This window comes from Balaenoptera ricei, chromosome 13 (assembly GCF_028023285.1).
Source record: "Balaenoptera ricei isolate mBalRic1 chromosome 13, mBalRic1.hap2, whole genome shotgun sequence".
Lineage (NCBI taxonomy): Eukaryota > Metazoa > Chordata > Mammalia > Artiodactyla > Balaenopteridae > Balaenoptera > Balaenoptera ricei.
The window spans coordinates 10,674,803-10,701,046 of record NC_082651.1 but is presented as its reverse complement, the minus strand read 5'-3'; the positions used below and the strand labels follow the sequence as shown (position 1 = coordinate 10,701,046).

General features: G+C 46.3%; 1 protein-coding gene across 2 annotated transcripts in view; it reads left to right on the top strand.

The window, feature by feature from the left end:
* NCAPH (non-SMC condensin I complex subunit H) overlaps positions 1-25,959 on the top strand; it is a 38,041-nt gene extending 12,082 nt beyond the window's left edge. The window contains exons 7-18 of one of the 2 annotated variants that reach the window (XM_059942644.1): positions 8,727-8,916; positions 10,016-10,107; positions 10,859-11,082; positions 14,632-14,780; positions 15,415-15,521; positions 15,907-16,029; positions 18,490-18,600; positions 19,809-19,982; positions 20,949-21,062; positions 22,291-22,379; positions 22,968-23,043; positions 25,523-25,959. In XM_059942644.1, coding sequence (XP_059798627.1) covers positions 8,727-8,916; positions 10,016-10,107; positions 10,859-11,082; positions 14,632-14,780; positions 15,415-15,521; positions 15,907-16,029; positions 18,490-18,600; positions 19,809-19,982; positions 20,949-21,062; positions 22,291-22,379; positions 22,968-23,043; positions 25,523-25,582 — 1,509 coding nt within the window. In that variant the 3' untranslated portion in view covers positions 25,583-25,959. Of the gene's footprint in view, positions 1-8,726; positions 8,917-10,015; positions 10,108-10,858; positions 11,083-14,631; positions 14,781-15,414; positions 15,522-15,906; positions 16,030-18,489; positions 18,601-19,808; positions 19,983-20,948; positions 21,063-22,290; positions 22,380-22,907; positions 23,044-25,522 lie in introns of both variants that reach the window. The other variant, XM_059942643.1, reaches the window with a different exon arrangement.
* Positions 25,960-26,244: the final 285 nt, after the last annotated feature.

The following is a 26,244-nucleotide window of genomic DNA, read 5'->3' as shown; positions in this document are numbered from 1 at the left end:
ACCTTAGTAATTAAGGTCACGAGACTGGAATTGATCACCAAGGGAATAAGTGTATGTGGAAAAAGGACTGGGCCCGGATACCCCTGTCTTAACAGTTCAGGGAGCTGAATAAGAAACGTCCAGTAGGTGGGGGAAGACCAGGAGAGTGTGGTATTGAAATGAGAGTTTTAGGGAGGATGGAGTGGTCAACCATGTCAAATATGGCAGCCTGAGGCCATGGTGAGCTTGGCGAAGGGGCCCTGGGGAGCTGCAGCTCAGACCTCCAAGGAAGGGGTGCTGCTTGGCTGATGCCAGTGTCCCTGAGTTTGGAGGAGGGGCTTGGGGGCCCAGGACCCAGACGTCTGAGGAGGGAATGCCCACTGGTGCTGGTGTCTCTTATTGGCACCCAACGAGGTTGGTTCTGTGAGTATAAGGAAAAAGTACAAGTTAAATTCAGCTACTGCCCAGGTAGGACCTGCTGCTGCTGGGGTGGTGAATCACTGCTGGGTGACACTCCCGGGAACAGGAATCCTGCAGAAAGAAGTGGGTCCCTTCTCCTTCCTCCAGCCCTGCCATCTCCCTCTAGTGCCCCCTTTTGGTGGAGCCCAGTAGGGAGCTGCTGGCACAGCTGAAGTGTGGTCTCCAACCCAGCATCACAGAGCAAAGTATAGAAGGTAGGTTTGGTGCTGAGTGGCAATAGCTTAATAACTGCCAGAGAAGCAAAGCCTCGTAATATCTACTTCCAAGAAGGTTCTGTTGTCGGGGACAGGGAGAAAGCAAATATGAAAAATGTTACCTGTTGGGAAATCTAGGTAAAAGTTACACAGAGATTCATATTACTATTTCAACATTCTTGTAGGTTTGAAATTTTTCAAAATGAATTGGGCAGTGGGAAACAAATGGGAAGGGAGGCAGTTTTTTAGAAGAGTTTTGCTATAAATTGGGGCAGAGTAGTGGAATGGCAAATGGAGGGGAAAGTAAGGTCCTGAGTTTTTGTGTTTTTTTGTTTTTGTTTTTGTTTTTTTAAAGAATGATGTAGTATTTATTGACATGGGAATATTTGCACAGTATATTCTTTTTTAATTTTTAAAAATTATTTTTGAGGTGTAATTTATTTACAATGTTATATTAGTTTCAGGTGTACAACATAGTGATTCAAAATTTTTATAGATTATACTTCATTTAAAGTTATAAAATATTGGCTCTATTCCCTGTGCTGTACAATATATTCTTGTAGCTTATTTATTTTATACATAGTAATTTGTACCTCTTAATCCCCTACCCCTATCTTGCCCCTTCCCTTTCCCTCTCCCCACTGGTAAACACTAGTTTGTTCTCTATGTCTTTGAGTCTGTTTCTATTTTGTTATATACGTTCCTTTGTTTTATTTTTTAGATTTCACATATAAGTGATAACATACAGTATTTGTCTTTCTCTGCCTTATTTCACTAAGCATAATAACCTCCAGCCATGTCGAGGTCCAGCCATGCTGTTGCAAACAGCGAAACATCATTTTTTTTATGGCTAAGTAGTATTCCATTGTGTGGGTGTGTTTGTGTGTGTGTGTGTGTACGTACACACACACACATATATACAGCATCTTCTTTATCCATTCACCTGTTGACAGATACTTAAGTTGCTTCCATATCTTGGCTCTTGTAAATAATGCCTCTATGAACATTGGGATGCATGTATCTTTTCAAATCAGTGTTTTCGTTTTCTTCAGATATATACCCAGGAGTGGAATTGCTGGATCAAATGGTAGTTTTGTTTTTAGTGTTTTGGGAACCCTCCATAGTGGCTGCACTAATTTACATTCCCACCAACTATATACAAGGGTTTCCTTTTCTCTACATCCTTATCAGCATTTGTTATTTGTGGTCTTTTTTTTTTTTTTTTTTTTAATTTATTTTATTTTTGGCTGTGTTGGTTCTTTGTTGCTGCGCACAGGCTTTCTCTGGTTGCAGTGAGTGGGGGCTACTCTTCATTGCAGTGCACGGGCCTCTCATTGCAGTGGCTTCTCTTGTTGCGGAGCATGGCCTCTAGGCATGCGGGCTTCAGGAGTTGTGGCACACGGGCTCTAGAGCGCAGGCTCAGTAGTTGTAGCGCACGGACTTAGTTGCTCCGTGGCATGTGGGATATTCCCGGACCAGGGCTTGAACCTGTGTCCCCTGCATTGGCAGGCAGATTCTTAACCACTGCGCCACCAGGGAAGTCCCTGTTTATCGTCTTTTTTAATGATAGCCATTCTGACAGGTGTGAGGTGATATCTCATTTTAGTTTTGATTTGCATTTCTCTGATGATTAGCAGTGTTGAACATCTTTTCATGTGTCTGTTTGCTATCTGTGTGTCTTCTTTGGAAAAATGTCTGTTTACATCTTCTGCCCATTTTTTGATTGGGTTTTTTTTTTGATATTGAGTTGTATGAACTGTTTATATATTTTGGATATTAACCCCTTATCGGTCATATCATTTGCAGTTATTTCCTCCCAGTCAGGTAGGTTGTCTTTTCATTTTGTCAATGGTTTCCTTTGCTGTGCAAAAGCCTTTGAGTTTAATTAGGTCTCATTTGTTTATTTTTGCTTTTGTTTCCTTTACCTTAGGAGACAGATCCAAAAAAATAACTGCTACAATTTATGTCAAAGAGTGTTCTGGCTGTGTATTCTTCTAGGAGTTTCATGGTTTCCAGTCTTACATTTAGGTCTTTAATCCATTTTGTGTTTATTTTTGTGTATGGTGTTAGAGAGTGTTCTAACTTCATTCTTTTGTATGTAGCTGTCCAGTTTTCCCAGCACCACTTATTGAAGAGATCATTTTTTTCCCCATTGTTTATTCTTGCCTCCTTTGTCATAGATTGACCATAAGTGCGTGGGTTTATTTCTGGGCTTTCTATCCTGTTCCACTGATCTATGTGTCTGTTTTTTGTGCCAATACCATACTGTTTAGATTACTGTAGCTTTGTAGTATAGTCTGAAGTCTGGGAGTGTGAATCCTCCAGCTCTGTTCTTCTTTCTCAGGATTGTTTTGGCTATTGGGGGTCTTTTGTGTTTCCATACAAATTTTATAATTATTTGTTCTAGTTCTGTGAAAAATGCCTTTTTGTTGTTGTTTGTTTTTTTAAATGGGAGAATTAACAGCATGTTTACTTGTTGAGGCAACAGTCTAGTGGAGAAGGAATTATTGATGATGCAGAAAAGGGAGGAGAAATGCTAGGGTGGTGTTTGAGCAGGTGAGAAGGGCAAGGATTGGACGGCTTGGATGGGGCTTGTCTGAGGAGCACGGTGGCTGATGAGAGGTGGGGCTTGAGTGTGTGCACATGGGTGCATTCTGGATATTCTCTTCTGGTTGTGCTTCCCCTTCCACCCCCCACCCCCACCCCCATCAGTGAAACAAGCCAGATCTTCAACTGACAGTGAGTATAGAGGAGGAAAGTGTTGGAGGTTTGAAGAGAGGATAAGGTAGTAGGGAGTCATGTAAGAGGATGGGGGAGTGGAGGGACTAGGGAAATGTAGTTTGATGGCCAGACAACACTTAGGGTTTCCCTGAGGGCACTGGAGGATGGATTTACAGTGAGGTCAGTCAGCCTGACTTTGTGTCTTTTTTTTTTTTTTTTTTTTTGCTCTGTCGGGTCTTTGTTGCGGCACATGGGATCTTCGTTGCAGCATGCGGGTCTTTCGTTGAGGTGCACAGGCTCTTTCTTGTGATGCGTGGGCTTCTCTCTAGTTGTGGCGCACAGGCTCCAAAACACACGGGCTCAGTAGTTGCGGCGCGCAGGCTTAGTTGCCCCGCAGCATGTGGGATCTCAGTTCCCTGGCCAGGGATGGAACCTGCGTCCCCTGTATTGGAAGGTGGATTCTTAACCACTGGACCACCAGGGAAGTCCCATGACTTTGTGTCTTTCTCCAGCCATGACTGGCTGTGTGGGTGCAAGCATGGAGTAGGCAGAAAGTTAGATTTAACAAAGGATTGTGTTTAGCTGAGTGAATGTGACACAGCTGAAAGGGGCGCTGGAGCTGAGAGTGTGTGCAAGGGGGTGGTTGTGATCATTGCGGAATTGTGGAATTTTAGCTGGGAAAAGAGGTGTGTGAAGGACAGTGTAAAGCCATGTGACCAGTAGACTGTAGGGCCTGATGGGACCAAAGGCTTCTTGGCGTTGGAGACAAGAAGGTGTAGGCTGGAAAGACAAGAGGTGGTTGTCAGAGAGGGGCACTTGGAATTGAGCATACAGAGAGGTTGCAGTCCTGGTTAATGATTCAATTCAGAAAACAGGCCAGGGAGCAAAAGGCAGAAGGGGCAGGGGGTCATGCTAGGATCCCATGAGTCTTGGGGTTCTTAGGATGAAGCACAAGACCACTGAAGGAGAGGATATCAAGGAACTGAGAGGCCAGAATATTAGATGGGTCTACATGGATAGTGAAATTACCGGAAACCACGACAGCAATAATGTTGGAGAACAGGAGTGAGTCAGGAGCTAATATTAAAATCTTCTAAGAAGGGGGTAGGGTTGTGACCTGGGGACTAGAAGGTGATTGCAACAGGGTGGTAGAGTCTGATGGGCAGACGGTGGTAGGGTCTGATGTTACATTCAAAGGTGAGGGTTGTAGGAATTGGGAAGGAGAATAGTCTGGAAGCTGCGATGAGGAGCAAGGAAATCACTTATCTGACGTCTGGGCCAGTGGTGTGAGGGCTGCGGGAGAGGAAGCAGCCGTCCTGGGGAGACGGTGTCCTCAGGCAATACCGTGTTTCCTTAGAGCAGTGCTTCCCAGGCTTTTGTCATGACACCCCCCCCCCCCGCCACACACACACCACTGAGCCTTTTTAGATGTTTTGTTCCTATCCCTCTTCCTTGAAATTAATTCCAAAGGAATACAATTTTGCCAGGTAAGGTCAAGGTTGGAGAGGCAAAAATTATTGTAATTTCTAAGATATTTCTCACCTTCCCCCAGGAACCAGTCCCCCCCCCCCCCCCCCCTTGAGAGGATGTTGTCTCAGGCAGATGGTAGTGGTGAGGCTGAGCGTGTGGTGGCTGGGAGTGAGGGGCCTGGCTGCGGTCACTCTGGCTGATGGGGTCCGGGCAGGACGGTTCTCCAGCCCGTGTTGGGGTGAGGACTGGGTGCGGATGGGGATGGCCGGGGCAGGGCCCCGAGGCCGAGGCCCAAGAGCCAGCGTAGAGGTGAGGGGGCCAGGCTCTTTAGGGGAGGGAGTTGTATTCTTTTTTTCTATCTGTGGGTCAGCATTGGAGGCAGACCATGTAAAGTTCAGATCCTGGTTTTACTGTCTTAGTCGTGTGGCCTGGGAAAAGTCTCCGAATCTCACTTTGTCAAACTAAAAACAGATATCCCTGAGTTTTGTGTTAGTGGGTCAGTATTTGTCAAAGTGCTTTATCCATGGTAATATGTTGTACACATCTGAAGGGGAGCCATAAAATCCTCTCCCACCTAACCTTCCCTTCCCCGATTCTCCTTGTTTTTTCATCTTCCCAGGTAATCTGAATATTTACTTCACCATCATTCTTGCTTGTGCTTTTGGTTCTGCACTGAAATGTTCAATTCAACAGCATGGTAGGAAATTCTCTTTTCCTACCATCTTGTGTCTTCCCAGGTAGACCCGATTCTGGGGAGCCTGAGGAGGCTTGCACTGGCCTCTCCCATGTTCTAAAGAGAGGACGAAAGAGCAGCAATGCTGCTCCCTTCAAGCCTGCAGCTGTCGGGCTTTGGTCTATTTATGCAAGTGAAGACAGCAGAATCTTGAAGAAACACCGAGAACCCCGATCCTGGGGAGCTTTTTTTGCTCTGTAATCTGTGGTAAACGTAGACTAACTGAACGTTTGGAAGCTAAAAAAGAAGGGGGGGTAGAGGGCACAAACTTAAAATCTGAAGTTTCAGCTATTCATTGAACCTGCATTCTCTTGGCAATGGCGGGAGATTAGACAGCAGGTGTTCTGTGGGTGTGTCTGGACCAGCTGAGAACCCTTGTTTGTATATGAGCTGATCTAATTTGGACACAGCTCTCTGCTGTGTGCAGAATTCTTGCTGTCACGGGGATTCCAGCCTGATTATGCTCCAGTCCTTCAGACCAGGAGGGCACAAATAGACACAGTGTAAGGCAGGTCAAGGCACATACTCAGGAGACCAGAGTGGGTGGAGGTCAGAGTTTCCGGAAGAGGTGAGATTTGAACTGGGCTGTGAAGGGAGGGTAGGTGTTTGTCAGGTGGTGGCAAGAAGGTGATTCTAGGCAGAGGCATAAGCAAAGGTCACGAAGCAGGAAAAGTTCTGGTTCCTTAGGAAGCTGGACAGTGTGCAAGTTGGGCTAGAGCTGTGGATTTTCTCATAAGGCTGAAACAACCCTAGACTTTGTCATGTAGTCTGCTGTCTACCAAGGCCTTCTCTTACTGTTTCTCTTCCTTGCTGGGATCCTTGTTTCAAAAAGTTCATTTATCCAGACTGTACAGTCGTCAATAATTCATTTTCCCACAAATCACTCAAAGATGTAAGTCAAATCTAATTTACATGAAAGAACCATTGTTCTCACACTGACATGATCTAATTCTAGGCAAAAGTGAGGAAAGTTATCTTAGCGTTTCAGCTTTAATGTGGGTCAGTGTACAGTTTCCGTGTTGACTCTTTGAAAGGCTGAGTTTCATTAACTACATGAGACCTCTAGGGATGTTGGGGTCCAGGTGGGAAACCATTGCTCTGGTGAGCATTTGAGGAAGGGAATGGGAATAGCACCACTGGTATTTTTAGGAAAAGAAGTAGGAGAGACCAGAGACAAGGGTTAACTCAGGCGAGGGTTATATTGGTGGCAGTGAGGATGGGAGGAAGGGGTAGGTGGTAGAGACACACTGGGAGGAAAACCCACCAGGCCATGTAACTGACCGGGTGAGGGGTAAGGAGACGGAGAACGTGGAGGTGCCGTAGGTGCTGCTCTGGGACCGGCTTATCGGGAAGCGAGAGAAGACTCTCAGTTCCGGTGAGGTTGGGCTCAGGGTTAAGGGGGCCGGAAAAGAGCCAGAGAGCCACACCTGTCCTCAGAATTAAGGGCCCCTCTCTCCATAGTAGCCACATCCTGAGACATGAGGAAGACCTGTGAACCTGGTAGCTGACCTTTTTCCTGTCACCGGGCCTCCTGTAGAGTCCCAGGTGGCTTCTGCCCTCTTGCCACACATGCATGTGCCTTGCCCTGTTCTCCTTTGGGGCTTGGTGACACATGGTTATGCCACTCCTGCTCCTTGACCCCAGCCTTGGGGGTCTTCTGACAACCTCTCCCATGTTTAACCCGGACATCTAACCCTGCTGACTCTGCCTGTCCTTTGCCCGGATCTCTTACTCGTGTTCTTCCAAATCTTTGAAAATATTTCTGTTCAGAGGAGTGATGGGATTCTGCGAACAGATCCATCACGCAGGCTTTTTAAGTCAGCGGAATTTGTTGTGGTAGCATTCTACTAGAGATAGACGTTTAAAAACGGTGACCGTGGAAAGAGACCAGCAGAAGGATACTGTCCAGGTATATTGTAAATAACCAGATTTTTTAAAAATTAATTTTTATTGGAGTATAGTTGCTTTACAATGTTGTGTTAGTTTCTGCTGTACAGCAAAGTGAATCAGCTATACGTATACATATATCCCCTCTTTTTTGGATTTCCTCCCTATTTAGGTCACCACAGAGCATTGAGTAGAGTTCCCTGTGCTGTACAGTATGTTCTCATTAGTTGCCTATTTTATACATAGTATCAATAGTGTATATATGTCAATCCCAATATCCCCATTCATCCCACACCCACTTCCCCCCCGGTATCCATACTTCTGTTCTCTACGTTTGTGTCTCTATTTCTGCTTTGCAAATAAGTTCATCTATATCGTTTTTCTAGATTCCACATGTAAGTGATAGTATACAATATTTTTCTCTTTCTGACTTCACTCTGTATGACAATCTCTAGGTCGATCCACATCTCTGCAGATTGCACAATTTCCTTCCTTTTTATGGCTCAGTAATATTCCATTGTATATATGTACCACATTTTCTTTATCCATTCTTCTGTTGATGGACATTTAGGTTGCTTTCATGTCCTGGCTATTGTAACTAGCGCTGCAATGAACATTGGGGTGTACGTATCTTTTTGAATTATGGTTTTCTCTGGGTCTATGCCCAGGAGTGGGATTGCTGGGTCAAGTGGTAGTTCTATTTTTAGTCTTTTAAGGAACCTCCATTCTGTTCTCCACAGTGGCTGCATCAATTTACATTCCCACCAACAGTGAAAGAGGGTTCCCTTTTCTCCACACCCTCTCCAGCATTTATTGTTTGTGGATTTTTAGATGATTGCCATTCTGACCAGTGTGAGGTGATACCTCATTGTAGTTTTGATTTGCATTTCTCTAATAGTTAGATGTTGAGCATCTTTTCATGTGTTTGTTGGCCATCTGTATGTCTTCTTTGGAGAAATGTCTATTTAAGTCTTCTGCCCATTTTTTGATTGGGTTGTTTGTAAACAAACAGATTGACACGGTATAAGCTTGTCACCATTTACTGTGTACATTTATCCATCTGGCCACCTACAGCCCTCCTTTTGAACTGGGATGGGATTTTACCTGATCAATTAGAAAGGCCCTCCCCCTTTTTTGATCATGTGCAGAGACATTTCAATCCAGTATATGCAGCTGTGAATGAGCAGGGTCCAGTGAATGAGATTTTCTATTTCCTTTGGCTACATCCCATAATTCTGGGTTCCCTCTGTTTTTCTGCTCAGATCGATCCCATGTTCCAGAAGACGGCAGCCTCGTTTGATGAGTGCAGTACAGCAGGGGTGTTTCTCTCCACCCTCCACTGCCATGACTATAGAAGTGAGCTGCTCTTTCCCTCCGATGTCCAGACTCTCTCCACTGGAGAACCTCTTGACTTGCCGGATTTAGGTTGGGTGGAAATGACCGATTTAAAAGGTAGGTCCACGTGATGCCTTTTAGCAGAGCAGTTCAGTCATCAGAGAAGTTTCTACATAACCATGGGTGTAGTAAGCCCATCATGCTCTTCTGTTGCTTATTTGCCCGGAAGGTTCCTATGGAATGACAAAATGGGCATTTTTTCGGGCGAAACTAAGTTTTCTTCCTGTCTGCAGCATGGAGTCTTCAACAGTAGTAGCCAGTGCTCATGGTCTGTATGTGCCACGTCCTTCAGGTGCCCTGCTAGCAGTCAGTTCTCACAGTCACCCTGGAGTGTCAGAGTTTTGGACTTGGGAGAGGGGCTTTAAGAGACTTGTTGAGCCAGAGGCCTGTTACTAACCCAGGGGGTCCTGAGGAGAAGAGGGCTTTGTGAACTGTTTTCAGAATCCGCCGTGGTGTTCTGGGAACAGATCTGTCCTGTTATCAGTCCCTCATACTGGCTTGGCAGTGATTTTATCCCCCTCCCACGCCCCCCTCTGGGAGATCCTCTGAGGACAGGCCCAGGGTAGTGTGAGGGCCAGGCGCTGTTCTCCCGTGGAATGATTTTCGTGTGTTACATGAAATTGTTCCTCCCCTCTGCAGGGCTACGCAGATGTTACGGGGCCCATTCTCCTCCTGTTTATTCTTGTCTAAAATTTGCTGAGTATAACTATTTTGTACTAACAATTGTCCAGGTGTATGCACTCAACTGAGGTAGGTAATCTGTACCTAGTTTAATTTGGGACTAGAATAAGTGGCATTGCACAATTGGCTGTGCACTTAACTATGCTTTAAGGATGGGTTTTTGATTTCCCAACTCTAGCATAGGGCATGGAGTCTATTTCAGAGTCAGAGTCTGTGCTTCGGGTTTCTGCTCTAGTGTTTTCCTAATTCCTGGGATGCCAGTGTGGAGCCTGCCTCTAGTGCGGGCATGTGCCTGAGTGCACGCCCTCTCCCAGGAGAGTGGTCTGCGAACAGATCGGCTGCCAGCCAGCCTCTTCCCGAGAAACAGGAGGTGGCCGTGCCCCTCCCTCCGTGGTGCTGCTCTGGTCATCTTGAGGGGGTGAGGCGTGTCTCCATCCTGCTCTGAACCCTCTCTGTGATCTTCCTGTCCTCCCAGCGCCCCTGCAGCAGTGTGTGGAAGATCGCCAGATCTGCCCTTCCCTGGCGGGGTTCCAGTTCACTAAATGGGACAGTGAAACGCATAATGAGGTGTGGTCAATTTCTGGACTTCTGAGGGCTCTGGGCATTTCTCCAACAGCTTGTGGTTTCAGTGAGATGGCCTAAGATTAGTTCTGCCCAATGGGAACCAAAACTGTGGCATCGTTTTTATTTAGCCAGCAGTACAGAAAATATTTCCTTTGGCTCCTCCGTAGGGACTAAACCCTGGGGCAGGGGTGGGAGTGGTGTGGTGCGCTGCAGCAGGCCCACTAGCCAGCTGGGATTAGAGTACTGGGATCAACTTCGTGTCTGCTTCCCCAGGGTAAGGCAATCCTTCCATTCCTGGGTGCACGATTTTTATCAGATTTACTCTCTAACATGGTTGTCCCAGTGGCCTCTGGTCTCTTAGGCTGCTGTCAAGCTCGAGGAATTTCCTCCTCTTCAGGGTTGAGTCCCTTGGCACAGAGTTTCCTGAGAAATTATCATGTGTAAAGCTTTCCTCTGTGTATTTTTAGCCTGGCCCCCTTTAGCCTACTTACTACAACCTCCAAAATAAATGGTTTCCATGGAAAACTGTCTTCTCTAAACATGTAGTTAAAGGATGCAGATTCCTGTTCCATGTTTTACAAAATGTGCCTAACGACAATACAGCTTCATCCTGTGCCGCACAATATAAACTTCCTCAGCGCTTTGCTCTCGTGAGAACACTGGCTCCGAGGAGGCGGGGGAAGGGGGTCCTCCAGCAGTGGCGGGGGTGGTGATGGGAATGCAGAGAACTGGGGGCTCTCTTTGTCCCTTCCAGTCGGTGTCGGCCCTGATGGACAAGTTTAAGAAGAATGATCAGGTGTTTGACATCAATGCCGAGGTGGAGGAGAGTGACTGCGGGGACTTCCCTGTTGGGGCCTTGGAGGACGACTTTGATGCCAATGATGACCCGGACCACACTGCAGTTGGGGACCACACCGCAGCTGGGGACCACACCAAGTTCGGGAGCTGGAAGGAGCCCTGCCACGTTCAGAGCTGCCAGTAAGGCACTCAGGGCCACGGGAAATGTTCCCGTAGGAGTTTTCCCAGATTTCCTGCTGGGACAGTCTAATTTCGTCTCTGTGATTGGCTGGGCTTGTGTACTGTGTTGTCACACAGGCTGAGCCATTCTGGCTCACCGTGGAATCAATCTGCCTTTGAATGTCAGCTCAGCCACTTATTGGTCATAAACCTGAAATTGCAGGAGTCCATAAGCATAGAACTAAAATACATAAAGTGCTGGGTTATAGTAGCTACTTCATTGGTGGCTGTCCTCACCACCTCCATCTTGGTAGCATGGAGGGTGCTCCCTTTCGACGCCCTGCACGTGGTCTGGCTTTTGGCTGAATCACTCCGTATCAGTTATAGACAGAAAACAGGCTTATGTGTTGATTACCAGAAAAAAGTGGCCCCTGCCTAAAGGGCAAAGATGGGTCTGGGCAGTGTTGGTCATAAGATAGGTAGACCGGGGATGAGCAAAGCAAGGAAAACTAAAAAAGCAGGTAAAAATGAGCATATGGGGTGTGGGAGATGGTAGAATTGGTCTCTAGTAATTTAGATTTTTGATTAGTAAGCATCATAAGACAATCTGAACTTTGTTGGCCCTTATTATATGTACTTAATAGATTAGTATTATTTTAATTTGGAATATGATCGGGAAGCAGGATCCCACAATCCTGCAGTGCCGAGGGCCTCTAAAGGTCTTGAATGGGCCTGGGTGTAGCAGATTCCACGAGACTAGAACAAACAGACCCTCTGATAACCCTGTGCCTGTAGCAGCAGCTTGGCAAACCTGGGAGTGGGGACAGGCAAGCTGGTTTAGTATGTGCGAAACTTTAGAAGTTGTCCAGTATAATTTCCCACCGAGGCAGAGATCCCTTCGGGAGCGTTACTTGAGTGTCTCCAGGATGAGATTGATTTCTTGAGCTCACTTTGTCTGCCCATGGGGGGAATGATTAGACTGATAATGCCTCTTCAAATCTGAGTAGAAGTCAAGGGGCTGAATGTTTGGATCTCAAGGAAAAATTACCCCCCTAGGCCCTTTTAGAACACTCCTCTCCTGATTTTTACTATTACCAGACCTGTGATTTTGTCCCTTTTCCCATTCTGTCTTCTAAGAAGTGGGAAATGGTAGGCAGGTTGGAGGGATGAGCTCTTTTAATACCATTTTCAAATGTCAGAGAAGGCCTATCACTTTTGCTAAACAATGAGGTGACATCTGAGGAACTGCTGTAGTGAAGGACTTTAGTCACTTCCATTTTGTTATTTTTTTATAACCGTATAACCGTAGATGGTTATTTTGAACAAATTTTGAACAAATGTCTCCATTTCTCTCCCCAGTTCCAGACAGAACAAAATCTTAGACTCCACCCTACTGAGCGAGCACATTAGGGGCAGGGGACTTAGGTTCTAGTCTAGGGTTTTGTCCATCTTGAAATCCTTACCCCTGGCATAAGGATAGGGAGCGTCCCGGGAGCTCAGCAAGTGTTTGCACTGAACGAAGCCTGACCCTGCCATGGATGGCTGTGAGATGTGGGACAAGTGGCATCACCTTTGGGGTCTTTGTTTTCTCACCCATAAAGTGAACGGTTGGGACTAGATGATAATAGTAGTATCTGATGTTTACTGAGCTCCTTATTATCCTGACTTCATGCCAGACACTCTGCCAGGTGCCTTACCTGCGTTATTTCACATAATTTATATAATATATAAAAAACAATCACTTAATCCTTACAACAACCCTATAATTAGGTCCTGTTATCCCCGTTTTACAGGTGAGGAAACAGGCTCAGAGAGGGTAGGAAATGGGGTGGAGCTGGGAGTTGCCCTGCACCCTTGGCCAATCCTGGCTGCACGTAATGAGCTGTGGATGGTAGGATCCACCCCAGAGCACTTAACTGGGGAGACCTTTAACCTGCGGTTAGCAGTGCAGCATGACTGAGCTGGTGCTACATTGAAGGAGGGGACTTGTGGTTGTGGGGGTGGGTAGAAGAAACAAAGACTCCCTCCAGAGGGCAGAGAGAAGCCTGATGGAGGGGTGGGCTATGGATTAAGTTAGTTGGTGAGTGGGGGAGTTGGGACCAGTAGGGTACCTGCCACATAGCATTGTGTATTGAAAGAATTATTAAAAGGCTAGCGTTCAAGCCTCAAGGGCCTCAGTCTGGTTCTGGCCCACAGACTCTCAGAAGATGGGAGCCAAGCTCTTTAGAGCTTTGCCTGTAAGTTCCCAATAAATTGCCCTCCCAATCGCCATTGCTTTAACAGGAGGGTATCTGAGAATTGAGTGGGGATGCTCCTGAAGCTGTCTTCTTTCTCCCTCTGGGAGAAATGCAGTACAGTGCAGTACAGTTATTACTTAACAACACAGGCTGGGCAGTTACAGACTAAAAGTGGGGATTTTAAAGTATATTTTAATTTAATTTTTAAATTAATTAATAATTTGGCTGCGCTGGGTCGTAGTTGCGGCATGCGGGCTCTTAATTCGGGCAGGCGGGATCTCGTTCCCTGACCAGGGATCAAACCCGGGCCCCCTGCATTGGGAGCAAGGAGTCTTAACCACTGGACCACCAGGGAAGTCCCTAGTATAGTTTAATTTTTAAAATTAAGTTTTTATCACACAGTAAATATACAAATACAGTTTACTGGTTTTTAAAAAAAGATTCTGTAGATAAAGGCAAATTCCTTCTTTTAAAGCTTTTTTAGCTTATTCCATAGGCTTGATGTAAAGGAGATTTTTATGTATGGCTCAATACAGGTGAAAAGGTCCTCGCCGTGTGAAGTTTCCTCATTGCCATTACCTTTAGAGGGCACTACAGCAGCACTAATAGGCTTTCTGACCTGGCAGGGGCCTTTAGGTGAAAGCTACCTCACACATTCTAGTACCTTGCAGAGAGGGTGAAAAACCAACCCAAAATTGCCATGCTGGATGGGCCAGTTAGGCACTTCACACACAGCAAAGAATAAAGCTAGATGGTTTAACAGATAGATTATAAGGGGGGCCCCCAATCATGTGGGGAACATAAATTAGAATAACATGTTTTTCACTTTCAGTAGGAAGTACAGCAGTGTGAGTGGAGCCCTCATTTATGGAAGCATGGTGAAGAAGGAACGCGGTTACCATGTCATGTGGCAGGAAGCCTTGTGTGTGGAAAGACCCTGAGGCTGGGATTCAGGGGATGGTGTCCAGCTCCCAGTTCTGGCTTTTACTAGCTGTGCAATCTTATATAAAAACTCAATTTCTTTCTGTTTTCTTGTCTCTCAAATGGGTAAACTTCATTTTATGAAGCACTTTGAAACATCTAAAGTACTTATATAGATACGATCATATTATAAAATGAAGAGAAGCAAAAGCACTGATTAAGTAAAAACTAATGGCTTATTAATGATGATTTATGTTGGACTTACTCTTAGAAATGTTGCCCATTTGTGGAAAAGTAGGTAGAGTCTGCAGCTGCGTCACATGCTGCTTTATGTGTAAATACACAATTGTCTTGTATATATCACCACGTGCATGATTGTACATGTTAAAACATGATTTCACATGTGTTGCAGAGAAGAAATGACTCCCCTCGGGGATGGAGACATTTGGAGCTTGTGTCCCCTTCTATCCATGAAACCTGGAGAGTATTCCTACTTTAGCCCCCGAACCATGTCGATGTGGGCTGGCCCGGATCACTGGCGCTTTAGACTCCGGCACAAACGTATGTACTTCTAGACAGAACTCTAAGAAGAGATAGTGCAGATGACCAGCCAGTCAGCAGTTCAGCCTAGGAAGGGAAATGCCAGTCACTGTCTTGTACCTCCTGACAAGCTGTAGAAATACACAGATAAGCAGCCTCCTGGTTGGACAGTCAGTTGGCCTGGCCTGGGATGAGGGATCAGTTAAGACTGAAGCCTCTGAGTGGGAAGAGTGAGTGCCCAGAGTCAGGAGAGCTGGCCTGTGACTTTGTCCTGACCCAGCACCCATGTGACTTCAAACAGTGGCTAGAGGTGGGAATGCGCCCCCAGGCTCCAGAGGGGCGTGCGAGTTACTGCACCGAGTTACTGCACCGGCAGCACTCCGCAGCCCTCTGAAGTGCTGTGCCAGTGTTAAATGTTTGCATTCTCTCTTTGAAAAGAAGTGATTAATTAGCATATCTTTTTAGTATTGTTTTCTTGTCAAAAACACAAATTATAGGGATAAATATTAGGTGTATGATTTGCCTTTCCTAGTGCTGTTATGATGCTCAGACACAAATGCTGCCTTGTGGTTGGTAAGGCTGTCAAGTGATCTTGCAAGATGAGTAAATAGGCCACAGAAGTGAGCAGTGTTGACATCTGTGTTCATTTCTACAGAAGATACTACCTCACAATCAGAGAACAGAAAGAAGAGCACAAAGAAGGATTTTGAAATCGACTTTGACGATGATATTGACTTTGATGTATATTTTCGAAAAACAAAGGTTTGTGCTGGATTTATTATCATTTGTGCTTCTTAAATTACTATTTGCACTCCTCTTTCCCTTTTAGATGTGGTTTTTAAAAATTCATTATAAATTTAACTCAGAGTAAATGGATGGCTTCATTCTCCCTCAGTCCCTGGAGGAATTAAGAAATAGTCCCAAACTCAGTGGCAGAGAGAATCAATATGAATAAGGTCTAAGAGAATCAATCCTTTACACAGAAGTAGGAAGATCAGTGCTGCTCAAACCCTTCCCAAGCTCCTTCCAAAAAAAAAAAAAAAAAAGTATATATATATATATATATATATATATATATATATATATATATACCATTTTTATTAAAGATGCCTAAAAACTACCCCTTTTTTTTTTTTTAAATTAATAGGCTGCTACTGTTCTGACCAAGTCCACTTTGGAGAACCAGAATTGGAGAGCCACAACTCTTCCTACAGATTTCCACTATGAGACTGAAAATCTTGTCCAGCTGCATCTCAAACCAGGCACCAGGGTAAGGCTGTTCTTAGGTTCCTTGAGGTCATGTTGTTGTTGAACCTGTTCTTAGCATCAGAGGTATCAAGTGGCAGGTAGTGTGATTGTCAGTGCCCTTCAGGAGAAGGAGAACACGTGAGGAGGAATTCATGTTAGCCCAGGGGAGTTACCGGGAGATCGCCTGGGTAAGGCAGAGCCGGAGGGAAAAACTCACAGGACAGATGCACACTCAAGACTTGGAAATACCTCACCTGGTTGGACTGCTGGACACTCTGGCCTACTTGCCGAAATGCAAGGGGGATAAACAACCTTTTGTCAAGGCTTTTACAAGCTGTTAGTTATTTCTTGATTCTTTCACTTTCTCATGATAGTTGTGGATTTACTAGCCAGGTGCTTTCCCCAGCCCACATTGCCTCCCCATGATCAAGGTGTAGATGTGAGCCCACTGTGACATGCAGGGTGACGTAGGTGCCAGTCCTCGGGGCTCCCTAGCGCTGCACAGCCTGCCTGCGCTCCTTCCATGACTGTTCAGGTGAGCTCTCTAGACTAGCCAGTGTGCACCCCAGTCGCTATTCACTTCATTTGCCTGTGGCCCCTCTGGTGGTGCTAAGCAGCAAGAGGGTGTTCCCGTTGCCAGGGTAACCAGGCAGTGGGTCATGCTGAGTTCTGTTTTATCTGGACCCTCTACTCATTTGCATTCCTGGTTGTTTTAATCTTGTGGTGTCAAGTATACAAACAGTCTGCAGTTTCCTCTTCCTTATTTTGCCTGTTTCTCCACAAGGCTTAATGATATGTATACAGTTCCCTGAATTCACTGATATCTCATATTCTGTTTTTATAATCCAACACTCATAATTTTCTTTATAATCAATACTGTTCAATCAGCAAAAATACTCTTAAAAATGCAGAAAGAACTAATGTACTGTTACATGTCAATTATACCTCAATTTTAAAAAAGAAAAAAAATGCAGAAAGATACAAAGTTGCAGCAGTAGTAGCAACTGTGGTCATGGTTCAGTATCGCTTGGATGCCAGCAGCTGCTTGCTGTAATCAGAAAATAAAGCCCTGGGGCGGAGGAGCAGAGCCAGGCTGCTGGGGAGCTGAAGGCAGACGGTAGGACACTTCCGCCAAGCCCGGCCCAACTCCAGCTGCTTTCCATGGCCACAAGCCACCTTCTCCTTCCTCAGGCCCTTACTATGAACATTGAAGAATGTGGCTTAGGTGGTAATTTGCATATTCAGATGTGAAGGTTGTAGAAAGTCATTTGATCCTTGCACTCCAGGAGTTTTCTGTGTTCTGTGTGGTTTTTTTCCATAATTGTTTCTTACAGAGGAAGGAACTCCTGCTTCTGATTATCCACAGGGACAAATTTCCCTGCATGTGTAGTAGGGCAGCCGGCAGCAGGATCCCCAGATTCCTCACCTCGTCCTTCCAGTAGAGCTACACTAGGACAATGGCTATTAAGCACTGGAAAGTAAACACTGGACTATTAAGCACTCAGTCTGGCTAGAGACTATACAGGTCAACCACCCATCCAGTTTAATATCTTAAAGGGTGATTCTAATAGCAACCAGCCAATACATGAGGGGGGGTCACATACCCTTCCTGAAACATTTCTTGTAGACTATGGACAATTTAGAGTGTGTCCAGAGGAGAGTATTATTCTAAATGGAGAGGGATCTAGAAAGGAAATCTATGTCATATGAAGGAAAGTGGAAGAAAGTGGGCATTTCTTAATAAATATCTATTGTTTATTTTTGGATTTGTAATACAAAACCATTGAGGGGTTTTGGGGGGCTATTTTGGAGTATATATTTATATTAAAATATTCAATGTGCTTCTGTAAACTGTACACACCTTTAATTCCATTTCCTTCACCCCAAAGACACACACCCCAGATGAGGATCACTGGCCTAAGGGCCTGCAAATCTGAAGGGCTCTGGTCGACAGGCACTCCCAAAAGAGGAGGCAGACTTGTTCTGTGAGGCCCTCAAAGGCGGAACAAGAGCCGCAGATGTGGTGACAGGGAGCAGAGCTCGGATTTCTCCCTGTAGCTATGTGGGGAACAGTGATGGTCCAGGAATGGGACCAGCTGCCTGTGAATTAAAGTAGTGATTGAGTTTTCCGTCAGAATTCTTCAAGCAGCAACAAGTGGACTTCTTTTCAGATAGTTGTAGGTGGTTTTGTTTTTAGTGAAGGAACACTTTTTCAAATAAAGTTGTGTGCAGACCTAATTGCAAACCAGCTTCTCTGGTGTATTTGGATGGATGGCGGTTCGGAGCCCTGCTGCCCTGGGCTTGCTCTAGAGTGGAGCTGTGTGGTTAGTTGGAAGCTGGCTGGATTAGATGACCTCTCAGGGCCCTTATAACCCTAATGTTCTGGGACATGATCGTAGGAACTAAGGTTATCTCCCCGACCTAGTTTACTAGCTGCTTTTCTAGAAATTGCTTTCTGCAGTTGTTTTTTCCTTCATTCTAGTTACTTAAGATGGCCCAAGGCCAGAGGGCAGGGACCGAGCACTGTGAAGAAATTGAAGACTATGATTACAACAACCCTAATGACACCTCCAACTTTTGCCCTGGATTACAGGTAAACGGGGGCAAGCGCTCCGTCCTCTCTTCTAAGCAGCAGAGTGTTTCTCTCCTGCTTCCCTTCTCGCCCTTTCCTGTATGGCAGATGACTAGAGGAAATTCTGAATCAGGCGGGGGCTTGTGGATGCTTGCCCTGCCCCAGGCATCAGAGAACTGAGCAGAGCTGAGGCAACAGCCAGAACCTTGGCCTGCCTTACTCTAAGCTCTGTACACAGGAAAAGAGTGGACATACTCCATCCAGTAAACTGTCAACATGCGGATGGAGTCTTGAGCCTGTACAAAGCACTTATCTTGGCTCTTTTGGGATTTCAAAGGAAAAGAAACACTCTTCTTACTCTTACGAGCTAATATTTTTTGGCTGGGGAGACATAGCGCATAGACATGTGAAGACGGTTGTGTCCTAATGGGGAAAAAGAAAGTGTAGAGGGTGGATCTCAGGGCACCAGGTTTGTAGCTCTGATTTTGGTTCTCACATTGTGAACTTGTACAAACTACTCCCCATCTTTAGAACTTAGACTAAATAATCTCAAAATCCCTTCTATGACTCTATGAATGAGATGGCAGATGGAAATATAACAGAAAGGGGGGAAATATTAGGCCCCATCTGTGTCCCTGCAAGTGAGGAGAAGGGAAAGAATTGGAAGAATACTTTATTCACCTTATTTTCTTGCTTGGAAGAGAATTAGGTTGTTACATTTTAGTAAAAATCCAGACTGGCCTCTTGAGCAGTGCTCCTCAAGCTCAGTAGGCCTAAGAGTCACCCAGAGAGCCTGTTAACCGGTTCCTGGGCCCCACCCCAGAGACCTGGTCTGTCCTGCTGGGCTCAGTCCAGCAGTGACTTTCTCACCGGCTCCCAGCAGGACCCCTGCTTGTGGCCAGCCGACAGGTCACGTCTCTGGTGTTTCAGAAGTGCTTTCTGTAAAATGAAATCCTAAATCCATTAGAAGCAGAGGGACACTGGCTGTTGTGATTACTGAATTCCTTTTAGCTCTCACTCCAGAGGGCTCAGTTAACAGACGCCTCTCTAGTAGGGAGCATGTGCAACAGGAAGATGACTAGAGGACCTAGAAGTCCATTCTAGGTTTGACTCAGTGTCACGAACTCTCAGGTGCTGTGCTCTTGCTGTGTACGGAATCTGTGTCAAGGATATTTCTAAGCCCCCCAAACAGCTCTGCCGAGAACTTGAAGAGCTATTTCCTTGCTCAGGCTGCTGACAGTGATTATGAAGAGTCAGATGACTTATTTGTGGGACCAGCTGGGACCTTTGACCATTCTGGCCATCCACCTACGACAAAACAAGACAACGATGACGCGCCTGAAGTCCAAGGATTAGATATCACTACTTACGGGGAGTCAAATCTGGTAGCTGAGCCCCAGAAGGTAAAGAGGAAGCCAAGAATTATATCTGATATTGTTTGCCTGAGATCTCTTTAATTTGTATCTCTCATGAGAGTCACATTGGTCTGAGCTTGATTGTTTTCCTTCTCGATTTTAACCCATTGCTCTATAAGTGGCTCATTCATTCATTCATTCATTCATTTATGTATTTATTTATTTATGGCTGTGTTGGGTCTTTGTTGCTGCGCACAGGCTTTCACTAGTTGTGATGAGCAGGGGCTATTCTTCGTTGCAGTGCGTGGGCTTCTCATTGCAGTGGCTTCTCTTGTTGTGGAGCACGGGCTCTAGGCGCAGTTTTCAGTAGTTGTGGCTCGCAGGCTCTAGAGTGCAGGCTCAGTAGTTATGGCGCATGAGCTTAGTTGCTGTGCGGCATGTGGGATCTTGCTGGACCAGGGATCAGACGCGTGTCCCCTGCATTGGCAGGTGGATTCTTAACCACTGCGCCACTGGACTAATTATGCTAATTGTGTTTGTGTGGAACTAGCCATCTCTCCAAAGATTGTGATAAGCCATATGACTAGGGGTGAGCCAGTCACACAAGCAAACTGTGTGAATGAAGGGTGCAGGCAGAGAAAATGGGTTTCTATGCTGGTTGGGTAAGGCTAGCTATTTGGCTCTGGAAAATCTTGGCCAGATTCAACTCATATTAAATTATCATACATCAAGCATCTATTCCCTACCAAGTGACAGGCTTGGTGCTTTCATATATATTTGATTCACTTATCTCTTACACTGGAATTCCAGGATATCCTTAACGAAGACTGTACTTGATCAAAAATAAATTAGATTGAAATGAGGGACTCTGTGTATGTCCAAAGAAAGCTCTATAACTTTGTGGTATAAACTAGATTTTTTCATTATTTGAACTCCAGACTTTCTTTTTACAAAGAGCTGGTGGTAAATGCTTCTTTCTTCTGCTTAGTTTTACTCGTTACATACCTATTTCAGGTAAATAAAATTGAAATTCAGTATGCTAAGGCTGCCAAAAAGATGGACATGAAGAAGTTGAAGCAGAGCATGTGGAGTTTGCTGACGGAGATCCCCAAGCAGGCGGATGCAGAGGTAATGGGTTCCACTCATTCTGTAGGTGCCCAGCATGGAGGAGGGTGCGGCTTGTGTCTGAGCTCCTAGATCAGTAGCGCTAATGTGGAAAGCATTCATTCAGAAATACAAGAAAGACATCACACGTCTGAAATGAACCAAGTATATGAACAGGCAGGCCACACAAAAGGTGATACAGATGGTAAACTAGGGTATGGGACATTACTCAGCCTTGCTCGTAATCAAAAAATACAAATGACGGCATCTTTATGCTGCTTTAAAATAACAGCTTTAGCAATTAAACAACATTTTTCAGTATGGAGTTAGAGGAAGAACTGGAGTACTTATTCGCTGCTGGTGCAAATTAAGTTGATAACCCTTTTGGAAATCAGCTTCTAACATCTCAGGTCCCCAAAAATGTTTAAGCTCTTTGATCTAATAATTCTGATTTGGGAAAGTAGGAAAGTAGTTATATATATTATGTATACATATATATGTATATATATGATGCTGTCAAATTGTCTCTCCTTTAGAGCAAAGTGAAACCCTGATTAACTTGTTCCAACTAAATGGAACTCTCTGGTTAACTAGAATCCTTCCATCTCCTCTTCTAGACTTCTGCTCAGAGAATGTTCTGAGCTTTCCAAACTCAACACATTCTATTATACCTTCCCCTGCTGGTTGAGAAGTGAAAATGCATGATTTGATTAAGGACCCTGAGCTGTAGTCTTGGATGTCAGATAAAGCTTCAGTCATATTCATAAGGTTTTATCAATTAAAGTGGGATGGGATGCAAATATAAGAGAAATGTACTTTTTAAAGAGTAGGAAGAGGGTTCTGTTTAACCTTTGAATTTAAATGACTCATAATACCCTGTCCTCCAGGGATTCCAGTTAATATAGGTTTATTTAAACAAACAACTCTTTATTATGACAATATTCAAAAGTAGAGAGAAAACAGTATAGTCAATGACCACTTCAATGCCCATTATCAATGTTTCATCTATATTATCACCCAGTCCTGTCCGCCCGCCCACCCCCCACCCCCGTCGATGTCAGTGTTAGGGTCTAGGGCTGAGGCACTGGGTCCCTCTATGGATCCTTTTTCTTCAAAATGTACCGAAGAAATTGTTTTGGTTTCATTCTGATGTAGGCTTTTCTTTTTAGAGATACAGCTTTATAAGCTTATGTTGCTCTCTCAAAAGTAAACTGGGCCCAGTCTGATCTCTAAGTGTCCTTTCTTTTGTCAGGCAAACCACAGAGAAAATGGAGAAGCAGGGGACCCAGTACAGGTGGCTGACAAGAAGCTCAGTGGGCTCACACAGGACCTGCAGAAGAGGTGCTTGCCAACAGACCCCTCCCCTCCCCCTCCCCTCCCCCTCCCCTCCTCCCCCTCCCCTCCCCCTCCCCTCCTCCTCCCCTCCCCCTCCCCTCCTCCCCTCCCCTCCCCTCCTCCCCTCCCCTCCTCCCCGTCTCCCCTCCCCTCCTCCCCTCCCCCTCCCTGTCTCCCCTCCCTCCTCCCCCCTTCCTCCTCCCCCTCCCCCTCTTCCCCCCGAGCCCCCTCCTCCTCCAAGCCCCAGCTGAGGGAGCGCCAGCCCAGGCTGTTGGTATGACAGACCCCTCTGCACACGGACCTGCCATTTTCACACTTCTCACAGTTTTTCTGTTTCTTCTCTGCATTGATAAATGAGTTAATGTAGCCCACCTTTAAAAAGGCATTTTTCTGCACCAGTGGCTGGAATGGAACAGGAAATATTTTATTTCCAAATAAGAAACCGGAAAAACCTGCTTCTAAAAGGCATCTGAAATGTTTCTTTATTTCTCATTAGTTTATTCACTGACCATGTGTATTCATACTTGATGAAAGAGCCTTTGTTCCTCGAATTGCAGTGACAGCTAAATACTTACTAGCCTCTTTGTTTTACAGCCTGCCTCCCCTCATGGCTCAGAACCTCTCCATACCTCTGGCCTTTGCGTGTCTCCTACATTTAGCCAATGAAAAGGTGGGTAAATCTGGTAAGCGTGGGCGTGTTCTCTGTGTCAACCTACTGGAGCTTTTTATTATTCATGGGTGGCCTCATAGGACATCTTAAATACAGAAACTTATGTAGTACCTTCAACCCAGAGCATTAACCAGACACCTAAAAATAACTTAGAAAAAGGCCAACAGGTATGATTAGAAATGAAAATTATGAGGAGGACCCAAATGGGAAAATTTTAGATGCTGAAACTGTGATCTTTCAGTTCCCACCTTGAAACATTAGGTGCTTTTGCATCACTGGGTGTCAAAGGCTTTAAAGGCCCCATCCTGCCAGTGCCAGCGTCAGGACATGCGGGAAAAGTGGCGGAGAAAAGAGGGGAGAGATGAGGCTGGATGGAAACAGACGCAGGGAGAGAGCAGAGACGCAGAGGCAGCGCCAGCAGCGCTGAGCCGCCATGGGCTGTGAAGGATGTCTCGGGACCAGAGACGTCTGTCGCAGGAGGGAGACAGCAGGAGAGCTGACCGTGACAGTGTGCCGGCTCCTCCTCGTGCCGTGCCAGCCGACGGCTGAGCGGCCGTGGGGCAGTCACTGAGGAGCAGGCGAGACCCATCTTCTCGGGCCGGCGGACGCTTCCCGGGAGGCACCCCGGCGAGGCAGCCAGCAAGCCCGTGCGTTTGGTGCTGCTTGAGACTTGGTGTCCTTTAGTGTCCCTGGGACTGTGGGCTGGGCTGTAGCATAGGCCGTGAGCATCACCAGTGCTGGGGCTAGACACGTTCAAAGTAACGCTGCTAAGCTTTTTCTTGTTGTTATAAATTTATTTATTTTTTATTTATTTTTATTTTTGGCTGCATTGGGTCTTCGTTGCTGCACGCGGGCTTTCTCTAGTTGCGCAAGCGGGGGCTACTCTTCATTGTGGTGTGTGGGCTACTCATCATTGCGGTGCGTGGGCTACTCATTGTGGTTTCTTGTCTTGTTGCAGAGCACGGGCTCTAGGCGTGCGGGTTTCAGTAGTTGTGGCTCGCTGGCTCAGTAGTTTTGGCGCACAGGCTTAGTTGCTCCGTGGCATGTGGGATCTTCCCAGACCAGGGCTTGAACCCGTGTCCCCTGCCTTGGCAGGCGGTTTCTTAACTACTGCGCCACCAGGGTAGTCCCTGCTAAGCTTTTCTGAGTGAGGTTGGAATCTCACAGCATCCTAGTGGGCGTAGGTGCTGGTGGACTCTCCCACGGGGTGTGTTCCCCTAGCCCGCGCAGTCCCCCAAAATGTCGGGTGCCACCAAAGCTCAGAAACTTAGCCTGAGTCCAAATTCTAAGTGTTAGTGACTTCACTGAGTCGCAGCAGCTGGAGGGTCAGTGCTGCCCTGGGCCGCGTGTCTCTGCTGTGAGAGAGCAGCTTTAGCGCCTCCACTCGGTTCCCGGTAGGCTGGGGCCAAGCAGACACACGGCTGGAAAGCACGAGTGACTCCAGGCTTCACTGAGGTCCATGTGCTCTGGCTCTGGCACCACCCCGCCTCCCCCAGTGGCAGAGCCAGCTTCTCTTGCTTTGCTGCGACCAAATCTCTCTAAGGGGCCCCAGGGGGCTCAGCATTTGAAGAATCAGGAGATGGCCCAAGACCATGACCTGTTGGGCTGAGCTTTGGGCTATTTGAGAAGATCTGACTGGTAACACTGGCCAAGTTACCAGATAATCTGCAGGGAATCTGGGGTAACTCAGAGCTTAGAGCCACCAAGAGAAATCTTACAACACCTTGTGCCAGAATGTGACCCCTTTTAGGCCTGCCTGCTCCCGGTTTTTCACTCCCATCTGGACTCGTCGTCTACCGCTCTGGTAACGAGCTCCCCCGCAGCTGTCGCCTGGGAGGTGAGGTTTGTGCTTTCCGTCTTTAGCAGGAGAGGAAGGTGCGCCACCACACCATGCCGACCTCCAGCGCCAGGCAAGGGAGCGATGGTCCTGGTGCAGTTAGTCTTCCGTGTGAGGAAGGGCTTCTGACGGCTGTTTAGTCCTGAGGGGACGGTTGCCTGGGGCTGGTGGAGGATCCAGGGGATGGGAGGCTCGGGGAGGGAGCGGGAGCAGGGAAAAGGCCTGTGCAGGGATGGGAGGGAGAGCGTGGCCGTCATGGCCATCGCCAAGGGTTGAGGTTCCCGAGCAGTGAGGGAAGGGCCTGGAGAAGGTCATGCATGGCAGGGCTGACACACGTGTGCCATGGCCCCTGGTGGCCTCCCTATCACTTCCCACAGCTCCTTCCAGGGCCGAGAGCTTAGCTCTTAGACCGTTGACGGAGATTGTTGCAGAAATCAGAGCAGGCTTGCTTTTTTCCCCCTGCAGTTGGCAAGGATTTGGAACCAGCTTTTTCATGCAGATTATATTTGCTGTGACAGTTTTACTTATAGTCATGGGACAAACCTCGTTCTTTGTAGTCACCACCTTGTTACCTCAGAGTTTGTCTTCTGATTCTTGTATCCTGTGGATACCAAAGTTCATATGTGTTTGATCTTCCTTCAGAATCTAAAGCTGGAAGGAACTGAGGATCTTTCAGATGTTCTGGTGCGGCAGGGGGATTGAGTCCGCGGGGAGAGAAGCCCTTGCTTCCTCAGTGACCAGGATGCCTGCACTTGGTGCTTCAGTGCCGTGGGCTGGTGGCAAGGCTGCGGCTGACTGCGCTGTGTGTCTGCTGCTCTTCCCTTCTCTCCTTCACTGTCTGGGAACCAGCTGCCTGACTCTCTGTCCTTGATTAAAGTTTTCTGTTCTGTGGTGACCACCTAGGAGGGAGGAAAGGGTCCTTACTATCCTTGATTAGGCAACTGTGTCCATTCTTTGTATCCATGTATAGTTTGTCTCCTAAATTGCTCTGTTTCCATACTTTATTCTTGTAGAAAAGAATTTCCCAGTAGGCACTTGTCCTTTAACAGCTACCAAATCCATGTGTATAAAATACATCATAAGTGTGCTTATAAATGCTTATATAATGCTTAAAAATAAAATCATTTGGAATAATTTGCTTGGTAAACTATTTGAGTGCCCACTACATGAGTATCAGACCTAGTCCTTATGCTCAAGGGGGATGCAGACTCGTTAGCTGGACAAGAGACCCACGTGTCAGTATAAGGCAGGAAGTGCTTAAGGGCTGAGGTGATTTGTCTTGTAGCAGAGTGGGGATTTCAAGATTGGGTCCATTGGGCCTATCAGTTCTGCTAAAGGGTGATAATAGTAAAAATTGCGAACGT